We start from the raw sequence: 19,153 nt of genomic DNA, 5'->3' as shown, positions 1-19,153 counted from the left end.
CGCCATCCTTGTACCATCAGAAACCCGAGAAGATGGATGGACATGGGCATCTCCTCTGGGAGGTAAAGGGATTATTCGGACAGTTTCTGATGCAATAGTGTAGTAAGAAGTAAGTGTTCAGAGAGCAGCAAGGAATTTTTATAGAAAACAAAACAAAACAAAAAGATAGCGTTCTGCTGTTGATCCAGAGCCCGGGCAAGAATGAAAGGCAAGGAAGAGAAAGAGAAGAAAGGAAGATACAAATGGGAGAAAGAAGAAGGGGGTGTGGTCCATTGGCCAAGCGGGGAGGTGAAGAGGCAGAGGACAAATCCCTACAGGAAGGGTGGGGAGTTCTGACAACCCCCCTGCCAGGCTGGGAATCAAATGTGTTCACTGTGTGGACAGCAGCCATTTAGCTGTATCGATGGCTGTTGAATTTATTGGGGACCAGCTTTCGCCCTTGCATTATGTGCCCCACGCTAGGGTAGCAGTCTCAAACTGTGTGTAAAAGCCAGTGTGGCAGTGACAGTACCAAGATGCAGAAGAGAACAGTGCTGTTGGGGATTAAAATGGGACTTCAGTAATTTCCCAGTATGCCTTTTGGTTGGGTTAAAAGAAATGTTTTTTTCTTTAAAAGGCATCGATCTTTCAGTGTCTGTTTGGAAAGCTCAAAGTGAGTGCACTCCATTCATACTTTAACGTTGTGGTTTCTAAAAGGGAGAACAGCCATCTTTTTCTTTAACTGGACTTTCCTGTTGGTGGGGTTTGTCAAGGAGTCACACTGCCCAGTCCGCATTGGTAGTTACATCTTGGGAAAAACATTTTTTTTTTAAATATATTTTATTGATATTTTACAGAGAGGAAGGGAGAGGGATAGAGAGTTAGAAACATCGATGAGAGAGAAACATCGATCAGCTGCCTCCTGCACACCTCCTACTGGGGATGTGCCCGCAACCAAGGTATGTGCCCTTGACCGGAATCGAACCCAGGACCCTTCAGTCCGCAGGCTGACGCTCTATCCACTGAGCCAAACCGGTTTTGGCCATTTTTTTTTTTTTTTTTTTGAGAGAGAGAGAGAGGTGGAGAGAGCTGGGAATATGCTTTGTATTTATGTACTTAGCACTGTATTTTCTCAAGCTACCAATTCTTTGTTTAATGTCTCCCCATTCAAGGTGATACTATCTACAAGACACAGTGATGCCAGTGTTATAGGAATCTCTTCCTCAGAGTTCACTAAGTTGGCCATTTCATTTCCGCAGATGCCACTGCTTGGAGTGAATAGGAATCTGAAACAGGGTCTGCCCTCCTCCCCTGGGAGAGAAGGGAAGTAAACTGCAGGGTGTAATTCTCTCCTGGAAATCAGAAGACTTCGCAACCAGTGAAAGTCAGGCTTGGGCTGCTGAAGGCAATGTGCTCTGGTACTTACACCTGCTTAGCTCGCATGGAGACCCAGAAGTTGCCTTCACTGTCGTTTTAAAAAATGACCAGCCATCATGTTTTTGCAGCATCTGCCTAATTCCAATGGCCTGTTGTATTTGTTCTGTAAGTTGGCTCCAGGGAAAATAAATACACACTCACACCTAAGTGAGAAAAGGGGTCAGTGGACATGATTTTTAATATTAGGGAATAAAATCTTGATATGAGATGATCCATAAAATATTTTCAAAAATACGTTCACAAACCTGCCCAACACACAGGAGTGGAAACCATTTCAACTGAGCATATTGGAGCTGCTCAGCAGGCGGTGGAGGCACGACCCCCTCTGCAGTGCTCCTGCTGTGTTAATGCCTGCTGCCAAGTTTTGCTGCCCTTCCCAGTATCTTTTCTCTGATTTGGGGGATGGGGTTCTGAAAAGCTTATTGAAGACAATAAGCAAAAAAAAAAAAAAAAAAAGCGATGCATCATAACCCTTAAATGCCCTCACTGCAATTCTCTGCAGTTGCTGTACTTCACTCATCAGTTTGCTTTTGTGTGTGTGGGACCTCAGATCCCTGACTGTGTAACTAAAGACAGACTGGAACTCACTCACCCAGGTTAAGGGGAAGCTTGGAGTGATGCCTGCGTGCTTGCAAACATGCATGCGGAAGTGCACACCAGGTCTGAGCCATCCTCCCACATGAGGTGCGCCCAGTGCGCAGGCGGGAGAAAGGAGCCACGTTGTCCTTCAGCTGGCGGGCCTCCGCGGCCGCACCCGAGGGCCTCCTGGGCCTCACCGGTTCTCCTGCTGGTAACTTGCTTCCTTCATGCCTGCCTCCCAGGGGCTCTGCTTGTCCTAACCACCCTCCCATTTCTCCTGTTCAATTTTCATTCTTGCTTCTCGCAACATGAAATTGTAATTCTGCTCTCCCTCCAATTGTTATGACTTTTATTTTTTTTCATTTTCTGAATAATTTTAATAAAGTGCTCATCCAATTGTCTGAATAATTGTTTTGCACTGAAGCCCTTCTAAATTTTATTGTCACTGGCATAGAACGTAGGTTGAGCATAAACCCCTCCAACAAACCATTTTTAAAACCTCCCAGAACACGCACACACACACAACTGAATACAACATCTAGTTTTTCTCCCAGCCTCGTGAGGGTGGGGCAGGGCCACGAGGCTGCCCCATAATTCCAGACATGAATTTAGCCAATGTAGGTCTGTATCATTCCCAGCAATGCACTTGAAACTCCCCAAGGTTGGGGGGTGGGAGGAGAGGATTTTAATTTTGACCAAATTGTAATTTGAATATTTACAAGCTCACTTGAGAATATCATTTTTAAAAGTTAGGGACACGTGTCTCACATTGAATGTTATTGCTGATACCCACAGATCTGTAAAGTATGGTGATATATAAACTATTTCCATAGATGTGCTACACTTTGTATAAAATATGTTAGTGCACAAAGTATATATATACAAATACAAATGTTAGTACACACATTTATGAATGTGCTCAGTTTGTGTAGTACATACATGCATATTTCATATACGTACATATATATTACATAGGTGAGACCCTCACAGCGTCCATGTTGACTGAGGTGTCTGGATCTGGCCGCAGGCAGCAGTGCGAACACCCCTTTCCTGTCCCGTTAGGAAGGGGAGCCTCCGTGCGGGTACAGTTGGTGGCAGGGGCAGAGTGCACGCTTTTCTGTTTACCTAACGGTGACGACTTTAACATTTCGTTTTATTCCTCTACTTCAGAGGAAAGCAGCAGGTGGTCAGCTTTCACCCCCCGCCCCCACACACACACCTGTGGTCGGGCATCTGCTTGTAGGGTTGCCTCGGCCCCAGGAAGCTGCTTAGTTCCAGGACACTGTGCCCCTTGTTTTTATAGTTTTAAACCAACTTAGCGATTACACTTTGTGCCCAGTGATGGGAGACCACAGAGGGTCACTCAGGGTGGGTGTGTCATCAATGCTGATTAAAACTGGAAAGTGCCCAATGGGCTCAGAGCTGGGGGAGCCTGCGGAGGGCGGGCGGGGTCCTGTCCCAGGAAGTGGCATCCCTAGCATCCAGTTTTCCCTCCAGGTGGCAGAGGCAGAGGCAGAGGAGACCAGGACCAGGCAGGCCCTCTGGGACTTCTGGGCTTGGGCAGAGGTGCCAGGCGGTGGCCTTCGACTGGGACCAAGGAAGGCCAAACCCAGAGCCTGCAGTAGGGCCTGCTGGGGGGCAGCCCCCATGTTCCGAAAACCAACATAGAAACGGTGGTACCCACGTGGTGGAGCAGGGAGCCTCCCTGAGTCCAGGAAGAGGTGAAGGCGAAGGGCCCACCTTGTCCAGGTGTGGAGAGATCAGTGACGGGTCTGGTCCCCCCTGTTCCCTCCTCTGGAATTTGGGGTCAGCCCAGGCTGGCGCTCAGGAAGGGATAATCATCCTGGTTTGAAGGGATGCAAACAGGAGGGATGGGGCCGCACAGGGAAGGGGGTGGGGAGCTGGGGAGAAGCAAGAGTGCCCAGAGCCTCTGTAGAGACAATGGCTCAGATCCAGGAGGGAGAGGTCCTGGAGGCCAGGAGGGAGAAACCCAGCACCCAGGCCAGTTCGCATCCTCCCACACGGGGGCGCTGGCGCCCGCGGTAATGCAGCGACAGTGAATGTGCGCCAACCCAGGCGCCTACTGCGTCCTCTCTACCCTCCCCAGCCCACCCCGGGAGCAGGGCGGAGCAAGCTTTGGGAAACTTGCCCGCAACCCAGGGCTTCAGCCTCTGCCCGAGTTTAGTGAAAGCCAAGGTGGGCTGGCGACGTGCAGGCATTGGGGGCGGGAGGAGCTTGAGTCGGGTTGCTGGGAAGGCTCCCGCAGGCCCTCGCTGGCCTTCCCTGACCTTCCCTTCCCCTCCCCTCCTTTGAGGCCGCTGACGGGAATGGGTGTTTTTGGAGCAGAGTCTGGCTTGGGAAGGAAGGGGGCGCATAGGAAGGGGAGTCCCAGCCCCATCGTTTGTCCTCCCTGCCCCCATGCGCACCCCAGGGTCCTGGCTGTTGCAGTTTCAAGTTAGGAAGAGAAGCGGGAGGGGGCGCTGGAGGAGTCCAGGCCGCAGCTGCCAGGGATGCGAACGGAGCTCAGCGCCGCTCGGAGGAGAGGATGGGCACCCTACGGTGCTGCCCCCAGGTCCCTTGCACCCCTCCTCACCAGGGTCCTCCCCTCACACGCTCCCTCCGTCCCTGCGCCTTGGAGTGCTATCTCAGGGGTCCTCAGCGCCCAGAGCTCCCGCAGGCACCCACCCTTAACCGCGCTACCAGCCGGCACCCACGACCGGCAAGCCCGCCCCCCATCGCGTCCCACATACACCAGGAGCCTGCCCCTCGCGCCACCAGCCCCCCGCCACCCAGGCGCCATTACCCAGAGGGTGGCGGGCCGCGTGGGAAGGAGGGGCCGCTGCCGGGCGGAGCGCAGAGATGCGCTCTGGAGGTCCCTGCTTTCTAGGTGGTGCCGACCGGGGGCCTAGGCAGTTCCCTCCCTTTCCCTTGTTTTGTCTTTTCCTGCCTGTGGTGGCTTCGGTTAGGCTCTTCGTGGCCTTGGGGAGGAGTTGAAAAAACAGAAAAGGAATCAGGAAGAGAACACGCCCCCAGACCCGGCCTCCCCAGCCGCGCCAGGGAGGGGGCGAAGAGGCTGAGCCCAGCGGCCGGCGGGGACAGAGAGGGGCGCGCGGAGGAGCCCGCAGCTGCTTGCCTTCCTTCTCCTCCGCTTTCCCAGCGAAGGGTGGGGAGCGGGAACCCAGAGGAAGAAAGCGAAATAAATAGCGAAGTGCCCGGCAGACAGCCAGCGAGCGCGGGGACCCATGGCTTCGCTGTACCAGCGGTTCACGGGCAAGATCAACACCTCGCGGTCCTTCCCGGCGCCCCCGGAGGCCAGCCGCCTGCTGGGCGGCCAGGGGCCCGAGGATGAGGGCGCGGGGCCCAAGTCCCTGGCAGCCCAGGCGCCCACAGCGGTGCCTCGGGAGCGCGGCGGCGGCGGCGGCGGCGGCGGCATGGGTGGCCGACCCCGGTTCCAGTACCAGGCGCGGAGCGACTGTGAAGACGAGGACGTAAGAGCATCTTGGTGGGTGGGGGGCGCGGGCTTGGGCCAGCACGCAGGGAGAAGGGGAGCGAGGTCCCCGTGTCTCTGATGGTCTCAGACTTCCCCCTTTCCCCACCCTCCCCTCCCCCACTGCTCATGGGAGCATCCCCAAATGCACTCCTGAGCGGAGATGTCTGTCGCCGCCGTCCTGGGGCAAGTCTGCGGGTGCCAGGAGTTGGTGGCTTGGGAGAGAGCAGGGTTTGTGGTGCTGCGCCCGGAGCGTGGAATTGGCCAGAGAGGCCGGGTGCGTGGAAGCTGTTGACCGCGTGGGGCTGTGGATCCCAAGCAGAGAATTAGGGCTGGCTTTGCTTACAAGTTGGTCTTTCTTCCCCAATGCTTTAGGACCAGGGAGGGTACAGTCCCACCTGCCAGTCACTGGACTCTGCCCATTGTGCCCTCCTCCCCTCCCCACACTGTTCCTCCGCACAAGCCTGCAGGTCTCCCCTTGCCAAGACACTTGCCCCACTGCTGGTGGGGGCTGTCCTTAGTGAAGAAATAAATAGAAGCGCTGGTGTCCCAGGCCCCGCCACCTGTCCTAGGCCCGCAGGTTTTGCTGGTGGGTGTGGGCCTGCCCTCTGCGGTGTCTGGCCTGGGCTAGACTGCCTGAGACTGTGCTGCCTGAAAACTTCTGGGGAGCAGGTTTCCCAGGCTCCTCAGGGTAGGAAGCGGGGTTGCAAAGGTTAGATTTGCATGGTAAGTAAATCGCATAGGCCTTAGTAACCAGTGACTCAGGCTGGGCACCAGGGGGCTGCAGAGAGGGATGTGTGCACTGCTTCTGTTGACCATCAGCTACTCATAGGACCCAGGACAGGAAGGGCCAGAAGAGAGAAAACTGCCCTTGTTTGACACCTCCTCTTTCTAGGGAAAAAATCCCATAGGAACTCTCAGACAGGCCCCAGGGCTGGGCAACTGCGGCGGCCCCTGGAGGTGTGCGAGGTGTGTCCTGCTATAAAACCCACCTTCACCCCGGAGGAGTCCCACCTGGGTGCACGGGGTGCAGGTCCTCCCTCAGGCCGCAGCCTCCCCGACATACCCAGGGCCGCACAGGCCTGCACTGAGCCGGAGGCTGTGGTCTTTAACCAGTACTGGGTGCGTCACCTGCCTCGCTGTTTGGCATTTCTTTTATAGTACAAGGTTATGTATGGGTGGGGGGGGGGGCTTTTACTGGGACAATTCTGGGGGGAAACCCACTGAGGTTTTTGTTGTTATTGGTCGCGTTTGTTTTGTTTTATAAATGGAGGACATGGAGACTGTAATAGAGCTGATCAAAGTTTGTGGGAGATGGAGACGTGGTATGCATGTGTGTGTGTGTGTGTGTGTGTGTGTACGCAGATGCAGACACACACACATACCCTGTACCAGATGTGTGTGAGGTGCTTTTTTTCTTTCAGATCCCTTGCAGACACCCCTGGCACAGGGAGAGCTCTCAGAGAGATGGCCCCTCAGTGGGTCAGGCCTGGAGGGACAGGCAGGGATGCTTCAGGCATCTGATTCAGGGACTGGGAGCCTTTGAGGGCAGGTTCCATTGGGGTCCGGGAACATTGTAGAGGATTAAACTACTGAGAATCTTGGGAAAGACAATTGAGCTGCAATGCAGACAAAAATGATGCACTTTTTGCCTTACATCTGACTTAAAACCTTCGAATAGTGTTGCTTGGAGTGAGAACAATGTGCAGTTTCTTCTCAACAGACTGTAGGTGTCGCCAGGAGCAAGGCCAGGGGAGCGGTTCTGCATTTTGTTTCACATGGTCTGCACCCATCCTTTTATTTTTCCTTCTCGTCTTAGCCTCGGGCATATATTTCCTTCTTTCCCATTTGACATCTGTCTAGAGCTGTTTCTCAGATAACAAAAGGAACAAATTGGCAATTTAACGTTTGCAAATGACTCCACTGGTAGGGCTCTGAAGGCACATCTCCCTTAATGCCATTAAGTCCAGACATCAGTGTTTCCTCTTGGAAATCACAGAGGTGTGTGGTGTGCTGTAGCTTTAAATATAACATATCCTGTGAAATATATATAAACTTAGTAAAAAATGTATGATTAAATCAATGTCACAGGGCTAAATGTAGCATCAATTTCTTAAAACTTCGATGTACTTTTCTCAGCAATTTTTTTCAAAATTGGAAAAGTTAACGTCTAAAATTTTACTCAAAGATAGTTGTACATAGTAAAGAACACTTTTCCTCCAGGAATAGGGCGTAATTAACCTAAGATAAGAGGTACTAGTAAAAGAAACACAGTAGCTATAAAAACTGCTTTTCTGATATCAGTCCTTGTCAAAGAGAAAGAATCTTGAGTATCATTTTACTATCCACATTTAAACTCATAGATAAACGGAACAATTGCCTTTATTCTGTGTACCTAAGCGCCTCTATTTGAAGCATTGACTGGTTTGCAGGCGCCCCCGGCTTAGGAGGGATCTGTCCGAGGCTGAAGTGTTCTCCGCCTTAGAACACAGACATCCCTAGCAGGTTGGCCCACCAGCATGGTCCCTGCACGAAGGCTGGTGGCTTTATTTGCTCTTCTGTGACTTGTTTGTCAGCTGTTCAGGTACAGAAACAGCGTTCCTGCCTTAGCCCCGAGAGGACGACAGCCAGCGTACCTTTAAAATCCAGAGGGCTTCACGTCCTATCAGAAAGGGGGTAGTAAGTTGGAGTTCTTGAGCCCTCTGTGTGTGTACATATACATGCCTGGGTATGGTTGAGAGTGGTGAGCCCCCCTAAAATGAAATTTAAGGTAGTCACGAGGTCTGGCAGAGGTAAATCCAGTGCTGGTGTTGCATGTTAAGTAAATTGCAGTGCATACACACCTGCACAAATGACACGTATGAGGGTCCTGCCCTCCCATGTAGCGCCACAGAGAAGCCTGTTGGGGTGCGTTAGTTCTAAGATGAAGTTTAACTTTGACATAGACATAGAGCCAGGGAGCCTTCTCTATCAGTTTCCTCATAAATCTTAGATTCATTTAAATGTAAAGTCAATTGCTTGAGCAACCCCTCTAAGGAATCAATAGCTGTTTTGATTTAAAATTCATTCTGTAGGTTTAAAATAAGTTGACTCTTAAAGGAAAGTTGATGCAAGTGACTTTTAATGCAGTTTAGTCACTTCAGAAGGAATGAACTGAGACTAATTTTAAAATACTGAACTTTGTCGTGCCCCATTCTTGAGCATTTCTTTTTCCCTTTTTATTAAAGTGCGTTTGGCATGCAATATTCCCTCAGTTTCAGGTGCATGTGTTCTTTATTTTTGCGGACCTGGGAGGCCTTGGCTCCTGGCAGGGCCATCGTATTATTGAGGTCACATCGGCATTCCCATGTTTTTGGTGAAACATGATTTTCTAACAATACGGATGCGATGACAACAGGATTTTCAAATGGCAAATGGGCAAAACAAGGATTGAGCAGGGAATCCCTGCATGTGACATCTGTCGGCCTGATAGGGCCAGTTCCATGTCCTTCAGCCACCAGCCAGCCCACCCCCTCTCTCTCCACCTCGCTCTCCTTGGCTGGTGTCAGCATCCTGACCATTTCTCCCTGGGATTTATCAGCTTTAAGTTTTTTAAGTAGCTCGGCTCCACAAAGATGTTTATATGTCCTACTAGTTTTTCTGTTCCAGGTTTCAGTGTTGTTTTACGTATTTAATTTCACATTGTCTTCCTAACATACGAGGAAAAGGCTGGACAGTCAACCATGTGCTTGGTGCCATTACCCTCTGACTGGCTGGCAGTGCGCAGGGTGCTCCCCAGCAGAGCGCGGTGGGGTAGCAGGGGTGGTTTGGTGCTTTTACTGGGGAGGCATGTCACGTAGCAGCCTCAGCTCCTCCTCATAGCACCCACACACAGGCGCCGCTCCCTGCTGGGCACTGGCAAGTGCTCCGTGACTATGTGTTGCTGCTATTGCTAATAATGTTACCCCTCACCTTTCCTCTCCATTAACGTAGGAGGGCTGGAGAGCCCACACTCCAAGGTATGGGTCTCTGCTCTTCTATTCTTCCCTCTCAAGCTTTCCTCTTAAGACACATGAGATGTGAGGTCCGTTGGAATGAAGATGAAGGGGGCTGAGTGTACTCTGCGCATCTGTCTCAGAAGGTCACTGAAGCACTTCTTTACACAGATGTCATTTCTCCTGGAGATGGCTGGAGAAGTGGGAGGACCTTGGTGGTCACTGCTTTGAGCTCTCTCCCAGGCTTTTTCTCCACACGCAAGCAGCCAGACACCAGGTCATGGTGGTGCTGGGGACAAGCTGTCAGCAGGAATGCACGCCCAGCTTTGTCATTCCCCTCCCTTCACATCTGCTCCATCTAAATAACTTCCTGCCTAATCGCTTTACTTCTCCGCTCGTATTCCACCACGCACGCTCTGACCCGGCACAGTGTCTGTAGGCTGCGTTCTCTCAGGATTGCGGTTTCCATGTAACATTCAGTATCCACTAGATGAGCTTTGAGGTCCCTGAGTGGGTTCAATGCCTAGTGATACTATGCCACAGCACCCTGCTGGGTGTCGGCTTAAAAAGATTAGTTTTGCTCTTAGAACTTCCACATGGGAAGTATTTACTATAAAACAGTCTCTCTGTGAAAGTTTTGGTAAAGTGGTACATTTTCTTTCCTTCTTTCTCCCTTTCTTATTTTTCAATTACAGTTGGCATCCAATATTTTGTATTAGTTTCAGGTATATAGTATAGTGGTTAGACAGCCATATACTTCACAAAGTGTTCTCCCAATATTTCTGGAGCCCCCTGGCACCATACATAGTTATAAAATATCACTGACTATATGGCAGTTACAGAATAGTCACAGGGATGCAAAGGACAGCATAGGGAATATACACTGAGTGGCCAGATTATTATCTCTGAACGCATAATAATCTGGCCACTCAGTGTGTGTGTGTGTGTGTGTGTGTGTGTGTGTGTGTGTGTGTGTGTATATATATATATATTAGAGGCCTGGTGCATGAATTCATGCATGGGTGGGGTCCGGCCAGCCTGGCTAGGGGGAGGGAGGGGACATGGGCGGTTGGCCGGCCTGCCTGCTGGTTGAACTCCTGGTCGAGGGGACAATTTGCATATAAGCCTTTTATTATATAGGATATACACTGAGTGGCCAGATTATTATGGGTTCAGAGATCATACTAATCTGGCCACTCAGTGTAAGTCACTTTAAAAAATATGTTCAATACCTTTAAAGAATTTGCTGAAATGATACCTATAACAAAATCACACACTATTTTGCTTATCTCAGCACAGACAGTGTAGTCATAACTAGGAAGCTGTCTGTGTTACAGTGGAGTAGGACCAGTCACTGAGGGTGAAGCCAACCGTAGCATCACACACTGGCCTCTGCGTGCACCGTGCGGTCTTTCACAGCAGGCTCCTGTGTCTCACTTCACTTTCGTAATTACATTGGCGAGGCAGGAAAACCATCAGAAAGAGCTAATCTGTGAGCTTGAAAAATTAATAAGGGGAAGCCTCATTGCTTTGTGTTTGGACGAGTCAGTTGTTACCTGTGGATTTTAGTGAACACATTTCTGTGTATTAACAAGCCTTTGCTTTAGGGCCAGCCAAGCAAAGCATTTGTTGATTAAAGCCACGTGGTTTGGGAAACGTGAAACGCCTGCCTCCCCCGGGGATTTGAGCTCTGTGTCCCAGAAGACGTTGGAGGTAGGCAGGGAAGCCGGCTTTACCTGGCATCATGCTTTTTTTATTGCTGCCAGTATAGACTTTTGAAATAACTTATAGAAGGTCCACAGCATTAGAATAACATGCTATTTCTCTTTTTCCTTTTTGTTGAATTGATTGGGGTGACTTTGGTTAATGAAATTATATAGGTTTCAGGTGTACAGTTCTATAATACATCATCTGCATATTGTATTATGTGTTCACCACCCCACGTCAAGTCTCCCTCTGTCACCATTTCCCCCACCGTTTACCCTCTTGTACTTCCCCCATCTCCTTTCCCTCTGGTAATCACCATACTATATCTATGACGTTTTTAGGTTGTTGTTAGGGTTTTTTGTTTTTTTTTTTGGTTTTATTTTTGCTTAACCCCTCACCTTTTTCACTCAGCTCCACAACCCCTCTCTCCTCTCTCAGCCGTCAGTCTGTTCTCTGTATCTATGAGTCCGTTTCTTTGTTTGTCAGTTTATTTTGTTCATTGGATTCCACATATGAGTGAGATCATACGGTACTTGTCTTTCTCTGGCTCATTTCACTTAGCATAATGCCCTCTAGGTCCCTCCTGCAGTCACAAAGGGTAAGATGCCCTCCTTTTTCATGGCTGTGTAATATTCCATGGTGTAAATGTACCACAGCTTTTTTATCCACTCATCTACTGATGGGCACTTGGGCTGCTTCCAGATCTTGGCTATTATATTAATTTATATTTTTGACAATGAAATAAGTTCCTTTTCCCACATGAGATGAACATGCTAGTATTACTATGTAGATAGATATTTCTCTAGATGTTGGCTTAGGACATTTTCTCTTCATAAAATAGAGGTTTTTTTTTTTTAAAGAAAATTGTACCCCAGGCTTTTCCTCCTTTAGAGTCAGAATGATTAATGAGTTTAATTTTTGCAAGCAAATGGCAGAATTTGCTGAATAAGATGTACATGCTGATTGTGTATAACCCTGCCCCTTTTAATTACCCTGATGCTAACAATGCACTTATCAATGCGTGCGGAATGCTTCCCTGCAAGAGATATTGATCCCTCGCATAGAGCACAGCCTTTAAAAACAATACGTAGTAATCCTTTTAAAGTTAACGTCTGCCTAATTTAGTGTTAAAGGCATTGCGTGCCCATGTGTTATTGTATGGGCTGCTTCCACTTTATGCACGCTGGTTTGATTTCATTGTACATGTAAAGAAACAAAAACACAAAAAAAACACCCTCAACCATCCTGTTAATGATTTTTGGAACATTTATCTTTATAATGATTGAGCATTGTGAAATCATCTGAAAAGGAGCATTTCAAAATTTGATAACATCTAATTTTACAAATGAGAGGACAGTGAGTAAGTGTGTGCGTACATTTGGCAGATCCCTCGTGTTCTCAGGGCCTCGAGGAGCCCTGCCTGGCCTGGTCTCCTGTGTTCTCGGGGGTCACTGCAGTGGGCGATTCACTGTATTAATCATTGAGTTTAAACACTATGAACAGCATGTATAGGAACTATGAACAGTATGTAGCAATAGGCTCTGTCACACTGTCCACGGTGTTCCTATATAATTGTACATATCTATCCATTCTACTGTGTATATTCCACACATCATATATTTAAGGTGAAGTAGCCAGAAGGGCAGGCATGGGATAAGGGAGCTTTGAAAGAACTAGGAATAAAGGAAGTTGTACAGGGGAGAGGGGGAGGATGAAGCAGAAATGAAGGGTGGAAGAACTCGGAGAGAATCACCAGCCTCAGTCTCCCCAACCGTTTTCTCCAAAACACTCAGTTTTCTAAGCTGTATTCAGACCCACCATATGCCTCATGCAACTTTATGCACCCGTGTTCACTGCAGTATTATTGACAATAGCCAAGATACGGAAGCAGCCAAGTGCCTACCAATAGATGAGACGGTTGGAGGAAGAAGATGTGTTACATGCATACAATGGCACATCACTAGGTCATAACAAATGACATCTTACTATTTGCAACAACATGGATGGATCTAGAGGGTATTAAGCTAAGTGAAATAAGTCAGTTAGAGAAAGACAAATACCATATGATTTTATTTATTTGTGGGCTCTAAAGAACAAAATAAATGAACAAACAAAGTAGAACCAGACTCATAGATAGAGAACACACTGAGGGTTGCCAGAGGGGAAGGGGGTTGGGGGATGGGTGAGAAGGGTAAGGGATTAAGAAGTACATTGGGACTCACAGGATAGTCATGGGGATGTAAAGCATAGGGAACAGAGTCAATGATGTTGTAATAAGTTTGAATGGTGGTGTCAGATGGGAACTTGAAATACCAGGGATATCACTTCCTAAGTTATATAAATGTCAAACCACCATGCTGCACACCTGGAGAGAATATAACATTGTGTATTGTGTGCCAATTGGAATTGAAACATAAAAAATCTATAATAATAAAAGCGTAATATGCAAATCGCCCAAACGGCCGAACATTAGAACGACCGTCCTGATGACCTTCCGGACGAAGCAGGGGCTGCAAGGGCCTACTCTTGCACGAATTTTGTGCATCGGCCCTCTAGTAAAGAAATAAAAATGTAAAAATCAAGAAAAGAAAAAAATTAAGACCAAATAAGAGTGAGAAACCTTTCTAGAAGTCTTGAGAGGTGGCTTTCATCTCTCTGAAAACCTGGAGCCGAGCAGGGGGTGGGGGCGCTCACCCTCAGGAGGTAGCCACCTGCTGAGCAGCTCTGGTCACCAAGGGGGCCGGTCCCGCTCTCCGCTCCCACAGCTCCTGCTTGAGTCCCTGACTCCACAGGCCAGGAGCAAAGCGTATCTGAGTGTGTGCAGTCCTCCCTCTCATGGTCCCCATGCTGCCTCACCGCCCACCTGCACGCGTGTTCCCAGGAACATGCACGGAGGGAGTGCGTGACCCTGCAGCACGCTGGAGCTCTGTCACAAAACACCTAGCTACCCTCCCAGGCCTTCTTCACCTGCTCGTTCCATCTTTTCAGTTGGCAAACGTTCGTCCTCCTTGGCCACGTCCAAGAGAAAAGGGCTGCAGGGACGGCCAAGTCCAAGGGAAGCCATGTGCCCGCTGCTCCATGTGTGTCTCCCCCCGGACATCACCCATTCAGGGACACACCGATGGCCGGCAGCCCACAGCCCATCGGAAGGAAGGTGGGCTCAGCTGAAGCTTAGAGGGGGATTAGGTGGAGGGAGGCATGGGGGACCCGACAGGTGTGGGAATGGGGTGCAGAAATCAAGTTCTGTAAGTTCTTGGAGAGGGCTGGCTTCTCCTGTGAAGGTGTAGGATCCTGGATGGGGCTCTGCAGTGTTTTGAGTGCCCCGCCCCCATAGGACTGTGTTCCTGTGTCCCTAAGAAATCACCTTGGCTGGTGGGAAGGGGTGTCGGTGGGTCCAGCATCTGGAAAGGGGGCTTCGTGAGCCAGGAGATCAACCTTTCAGAGACTGTTCAAAGAGCAAGATGCCACCTTGTGCGTACACCACTGAGACTGTGTCACAGCATAACCTGCCTGAGCCGATGGCTTTAGTGGAAGGAGTCGCAGTTCATTGTGACTGGACCTCCTTGCGTCATCACTGGTGGACAAGACTGGCCCTTCCCAGACTTCTGCAGGAAATGGTCCTCCACCTTCCTGTGTCCCACATCCAACCTCTCAGGCCTCAAGGGGACAGAGAGAGAATCTCCGGGGGAGGGAGAGACCCTGCAGAGCAGGAGTCTCATTAGCTCCATCACTTCCTTCCTGGGTCCAGAGGAGGGCCAGGCAGGGCTGGGGGAGTGGCAGGGCCCCTAGGTACCCCTGAGGGAGGCAAAGGGCCCAGCCTTCCCAAAGTGCTAAGGTCAGCCTTAGAAATGCGGCCTCTGGCCCGTTGCCTGGAGACCCCCAGTCAGAGAAGCAGAGGGTTGCAGGCAGGGGCTTCCAGGTCGCTGTGCAGAGGACAGTCTCAGCCCCCAAGTCAGTTCTGAGCGCATGCCATGCCCTTCCATTGCCTGTGCGTTCAGACAGGGTTGTTCACAGTGTAGACATGGAAGAGACAGGTCTCCGTGGAGACCATAGGACACGTCAGCATGAACCTCTGCCTTCAGCACATCCTTTTCCTCCATCAGCATCTTGCCCGGGATAGGCTCCTCTCCCATGGGTCTGTGGGAAGGTGTCATGGCAGCCTCTTCCAGACCTTTCCTTCCTCCAAGAGGGTAGGAGACTCAGCCCCTAATGACTGGTTATCCTTGACAGGGAGAGGAAAGCCAGAAAAGACAGGGACCTCGTTGCTATGGCAACGGGAGCTGATCATCTGGTTCTGTGTTGGTCGCTGGCCTATGGATACGCAGTTTATTGCTAAGCTTCCCTGTCTGTCGGCTTGGCTTTGTCTCCGCAGGTGCAGGGGGTGCACCGAGGGGACCCAAGATCCCTGCCAGGACCCTCTAGTCCAGCTGCCTCTGCCCTAACCTCGTCCTGCAGCCCCCTATTGCTCCCGGGTAAGTCAGTGTCTGCTGCAGGAGACGATCTTGAGGAGTCATTCACAGTCCGCGGTATCTCCCACTCCCTGTGAGATGCCCGGGAGTCATTTTCTATGCAGACAGACACCCTCGCGTTGCCCGATCAAGTCATCACCCTTCAGGTCCCCTCCTGTCCCTCATGTTCTGGCCTCACTCCAGACAATAGCTCTCAAGGTTCCTATGGCAGCAGGAGGGCCCTGACTCTCACTGTTGGGCTTTTGCCTTGGCTGTTCCATCTGCAGGAACACTGTTCCCTGTAGATTCCCTTGTCTGGCTCCTTCGTGCCTTCAGGTCAGGTCTCTGCTCCTGCATCACTTCCCAGTAAAGTCTACAATGCCCACCACCCATCCCTCATGATACCCGCCACCTGGCGTTTCTCACCTCTCAGCACTCTTCTTCCTGTGCCGTCGTATTTGCGTCTCCCTCTGTCAGCGTATTAACTGAACTCGGAGAAGGGTCTTTGGCTGACTCATCCTCTGGTATACCGGTGCCTGGGACAGTGCCTGGCACCTCCAAGCGGCCCAGTCAACATCTGTTGAGTGAATGTGTGAATGAATGAATGGATTGTTCCTGAAGGACCACTGTCCGCTTCTCTCTGAGTCATCCCAGGTCCTATAAACCTGTCCTCCAAGCTGTTTTTGAAATTGAACGAGTTCTGGAAGTAGAACCCAGAACCTCCGATGCGGCTGACAAGTGTCTGCAAACGAACTCTTCAAGTTTCCTTTCTTGTTTGACTATGAGCCAGGCCCTCCTGATGGCCCCGCTTAAGACTGTGGTTGAGATGATAAGTTAGCTGTTGGGGAAACCATAGCATTTACTTTTGCAGAACCTGCTTAAATGTGTACTACTTAGCACAGGTAATATTCTGTGTGAATTTAAAAATAAGTGCGAGTTAAATATATTTTTGTGTATAACTATATTTTGCTGACTTTTTTGTGGTTATCACTGAAATAGTAGAAAAGGAAATTTGAGAAAATGAAAATCTTTGAGAAGAAGAGATTTCTGTAAATACAGGGAGTTGATAAGTCGCTTTTAATTAGAAATTTGCATTTCCTAATTTCCTGCTTGAGGGGAGGAAGAAGAAGCGCAGCTTCACTCCTCTTCCAGGGTGCTCTGGCCCTCTCCTCTCTGACAGGCAGGAGGTCAGATTCCAGGAGTTTTGCACTGGATATCGTTAGAGGAAAACCAGTCTCAGGAACAAAATGCAGAGTTCCTGGGGGGAAAACCCTTCCCACTTCTGCAAGCCTCGGAGACCATCTGGGGCTCCTGGGTGCTTCTGTGAGCTGCTGAGAAGCCCCTCAGAGCTGTCCCAGGATGAGCCAGGGCGGGGCGAGGACCTGGCGCTGAACTCCAGGTTCCATCCAGGTTCCTACCCGCCGTCTACCAGTGACCCAGCCACGGGCCCCTCCTGAGGTGTCTCTCATTCCAGACACTTTAAATTATGCCAAATGAAGATTTGCAATTCTCATTTTCTGTTGCCAGACAGGGTAGGCATGCAAATACACTCTGTGCGTGCTCTTACGTTCCACCAGACTGAGCTGCGCTTGGCAACGCTGGCAGAGTCACCCAGGCCTCGGCCCCCAGAGCGTCGCCCTGCAGGCGGGCCGCCCTGAGGGTGGGGGTGCGGCCGGGACCCAGATCTGAGCTTGAGTACTGACTTGACCTAGCATATGCTGAGGACGTGGGATCCCCACAGTACATCCCAGGACCTTGTCCTATCAGCAAAGAGCCCGACACACCAGGTGTTCACGGAGACGCCCGGCAGTAAAACAGGAAACAGTATTGAAATACAGGGCTTGGCGTCCATTGTACAAATGAGAACTTGAAGTTCACACACGGTTCACACACGATGAGTGCTCAGTAAATAATTTCCCCCAGCAGCGGTGAGAATAGGTATGACTAGAAGACGCTGACAATGTCACTGAGGAGCTAGCAGCAGGTGGAGGGAAGACACACAGGTAACTCAAGTCGGGGACTCTAGTACAAAAGGACAGGCCAGCAGCAGAGCCAGATACGTTACAGGGTGGAAAGGAAGGGTGCAATCGGTGGAGTACTTAGGAAAGCAGTGAAAAATTGTCCAGGTATAGCCCTGGCCAGTGCCGCTCAGTGGTTAGAGTGTTGGCCCGCACACCAAAGGGTCACGGGTTCAACTCCTGGTCAAGGGCACATACCTGGGTTGCAGATTCAATCCCCGGGCCCAGTCAGGGTGAGTGTTGGAGGCAACCAATCAATGTGTCTCTCTCACATAGATGTTTTTCTCTCTCTTCCTCTCTCCCTCTCCCTCCCTTCCACTCTCTCTCTAAAAAACAATGTAAAAAATATCATCTGGTGAGGATTATTAAAAAAAAAAAAGGTCATAATATGGATTTTACTATAGTCATTTAAAAACAAAAGTATTGAGCCTGCTTCTCATTATGTTTCTCAAAAAATGTCACTTTTGCATCATCCCTGACCTTGAATAACCTGTCTCTCTACTAACAATGACATGTGTGACTTCTCTTTTGCTTTAATATATCCAGATGTGCCTGCGCGGGTGGAATGGTTTCTATAGCTTTGTTACCACACACGAGGGGCAGGGCCTGGGCAGGGCACGGGCATGGCCGAGCTGAGGCTGAGCCAAGATTGGCAGAGGTAGAGCTGCTTGGCACTTGGCCATGCAAATGAGAATTCACGGCCAAAAAGCTTGGGAAACACTGAATTCCTACAGGTTATCTTATTTGCTTTAGTGAGTTTCACAGTGGAATAGGGACATCCACCCTGTAACTTATCTGGCTCTGCTTGCTGGCCTGTCCTTTTATACTAAACTAGAGGCCTGGTGCACAAATTTGTGCATGGGTGGGGTCCCTCAACCTGGCTGATGACCAGGGCCAATTGGGGCCATCTCGTCCAATCTGGCGGGAGGGACTGTGGGAGGTTGGCTGTAGGAGTGCATTGACCACCAGGGGGCAGCTCTTATGTTGAGTGTCTGCCCCCTGGTGGTCAGTGCGCATCATAGTGACCGGTCCACCGGTCGTAATGGTTGCTTAGGCTTTTATATATAGAGATTCCCAACTGGAGTTACCTGTGTGTCTTCCCTCCACCTGCTGCTAGCTCCTCAGTAACATTGTCAGCGCCTTCTAGTCATACCAGCTCTGACCGCTGCCGGGGGCAATTATGTGCTGAGCTCTCACCGTGTGTAATACTGAGGCAGGAGTCCTTACGGGGCAGGGCCAGTGCCAGGGGCAGGCAGTCTCGGTCAGCAACCAGAGGGAGCCTTCATCCAGTGACCTCACACCATCTCCTGGTTAAGAGGTCAGTGCGTGTGGCTGGATTGCTTTCTCAGGGCAACTGTGACAAAAGACCACAAAGTGGGTGGATTAGACCAATAGTTCTGACGGTCAGAAGTCCAAGATCCAGGTGTGGGCAGGACCCCGGAGAATGGCAACGAGACATTGGGGAACCCAGAGGTGTGTAACGCAGTCCGGTCTGTGGCGGTCACTTCCGGTGCAGACCTCTGG

At 50.2% G+C, this 19,153-nt stretch overlaps 1 protein-coding gene across 5 annotated transcripts in view; it reads left to right on the top strand.

Annotated features, from left to right (window-relative positions):
- Positions 1-19,153, top strand: part of DPP6 (dipeptidyl peptidase like 6) — a 684,077-nt gene that overhangs the window by 168,621 nt on the left and 496,303 nt on the right. For 2 of the 5 annotated variants that reach the window (XM_080664795.1, XM_080664794.1), the window contains exon 1: positions 5,106-5,483. The exons of the other annotated variants lie outside the window; for them this stretch is intronic. In XM_080664795.1, the coding sequence (XP_080520921.1) occupies positions 5,238-5,483 (246 nt within the window). In that variant the 5' untranslated portion in view covers positions 5,106-5,237. Of the gene's footprint in view, positions 1-5,105; positions 5,484-19,153 lie in introns of those variants that run through there. 5 annotated transcript variants of the gene reach the window in all.

Source organism: Plecotus auritus (genome assembly GCF_963455305.1).
Source record: "Plecotus auritus genome assembly, chromosome: 4".
Taxonomy (NCBI): Eukaryota; Metazoa; Chordata; class Mammalia; order Chiroptera; family Vespertilionidae; genus Plecotus; species Plecotus auritus.
Note: the sequence above shows the minus strand (reverse complement) of the source record. Positions and strands in the feature narration are given on the sequence as shown.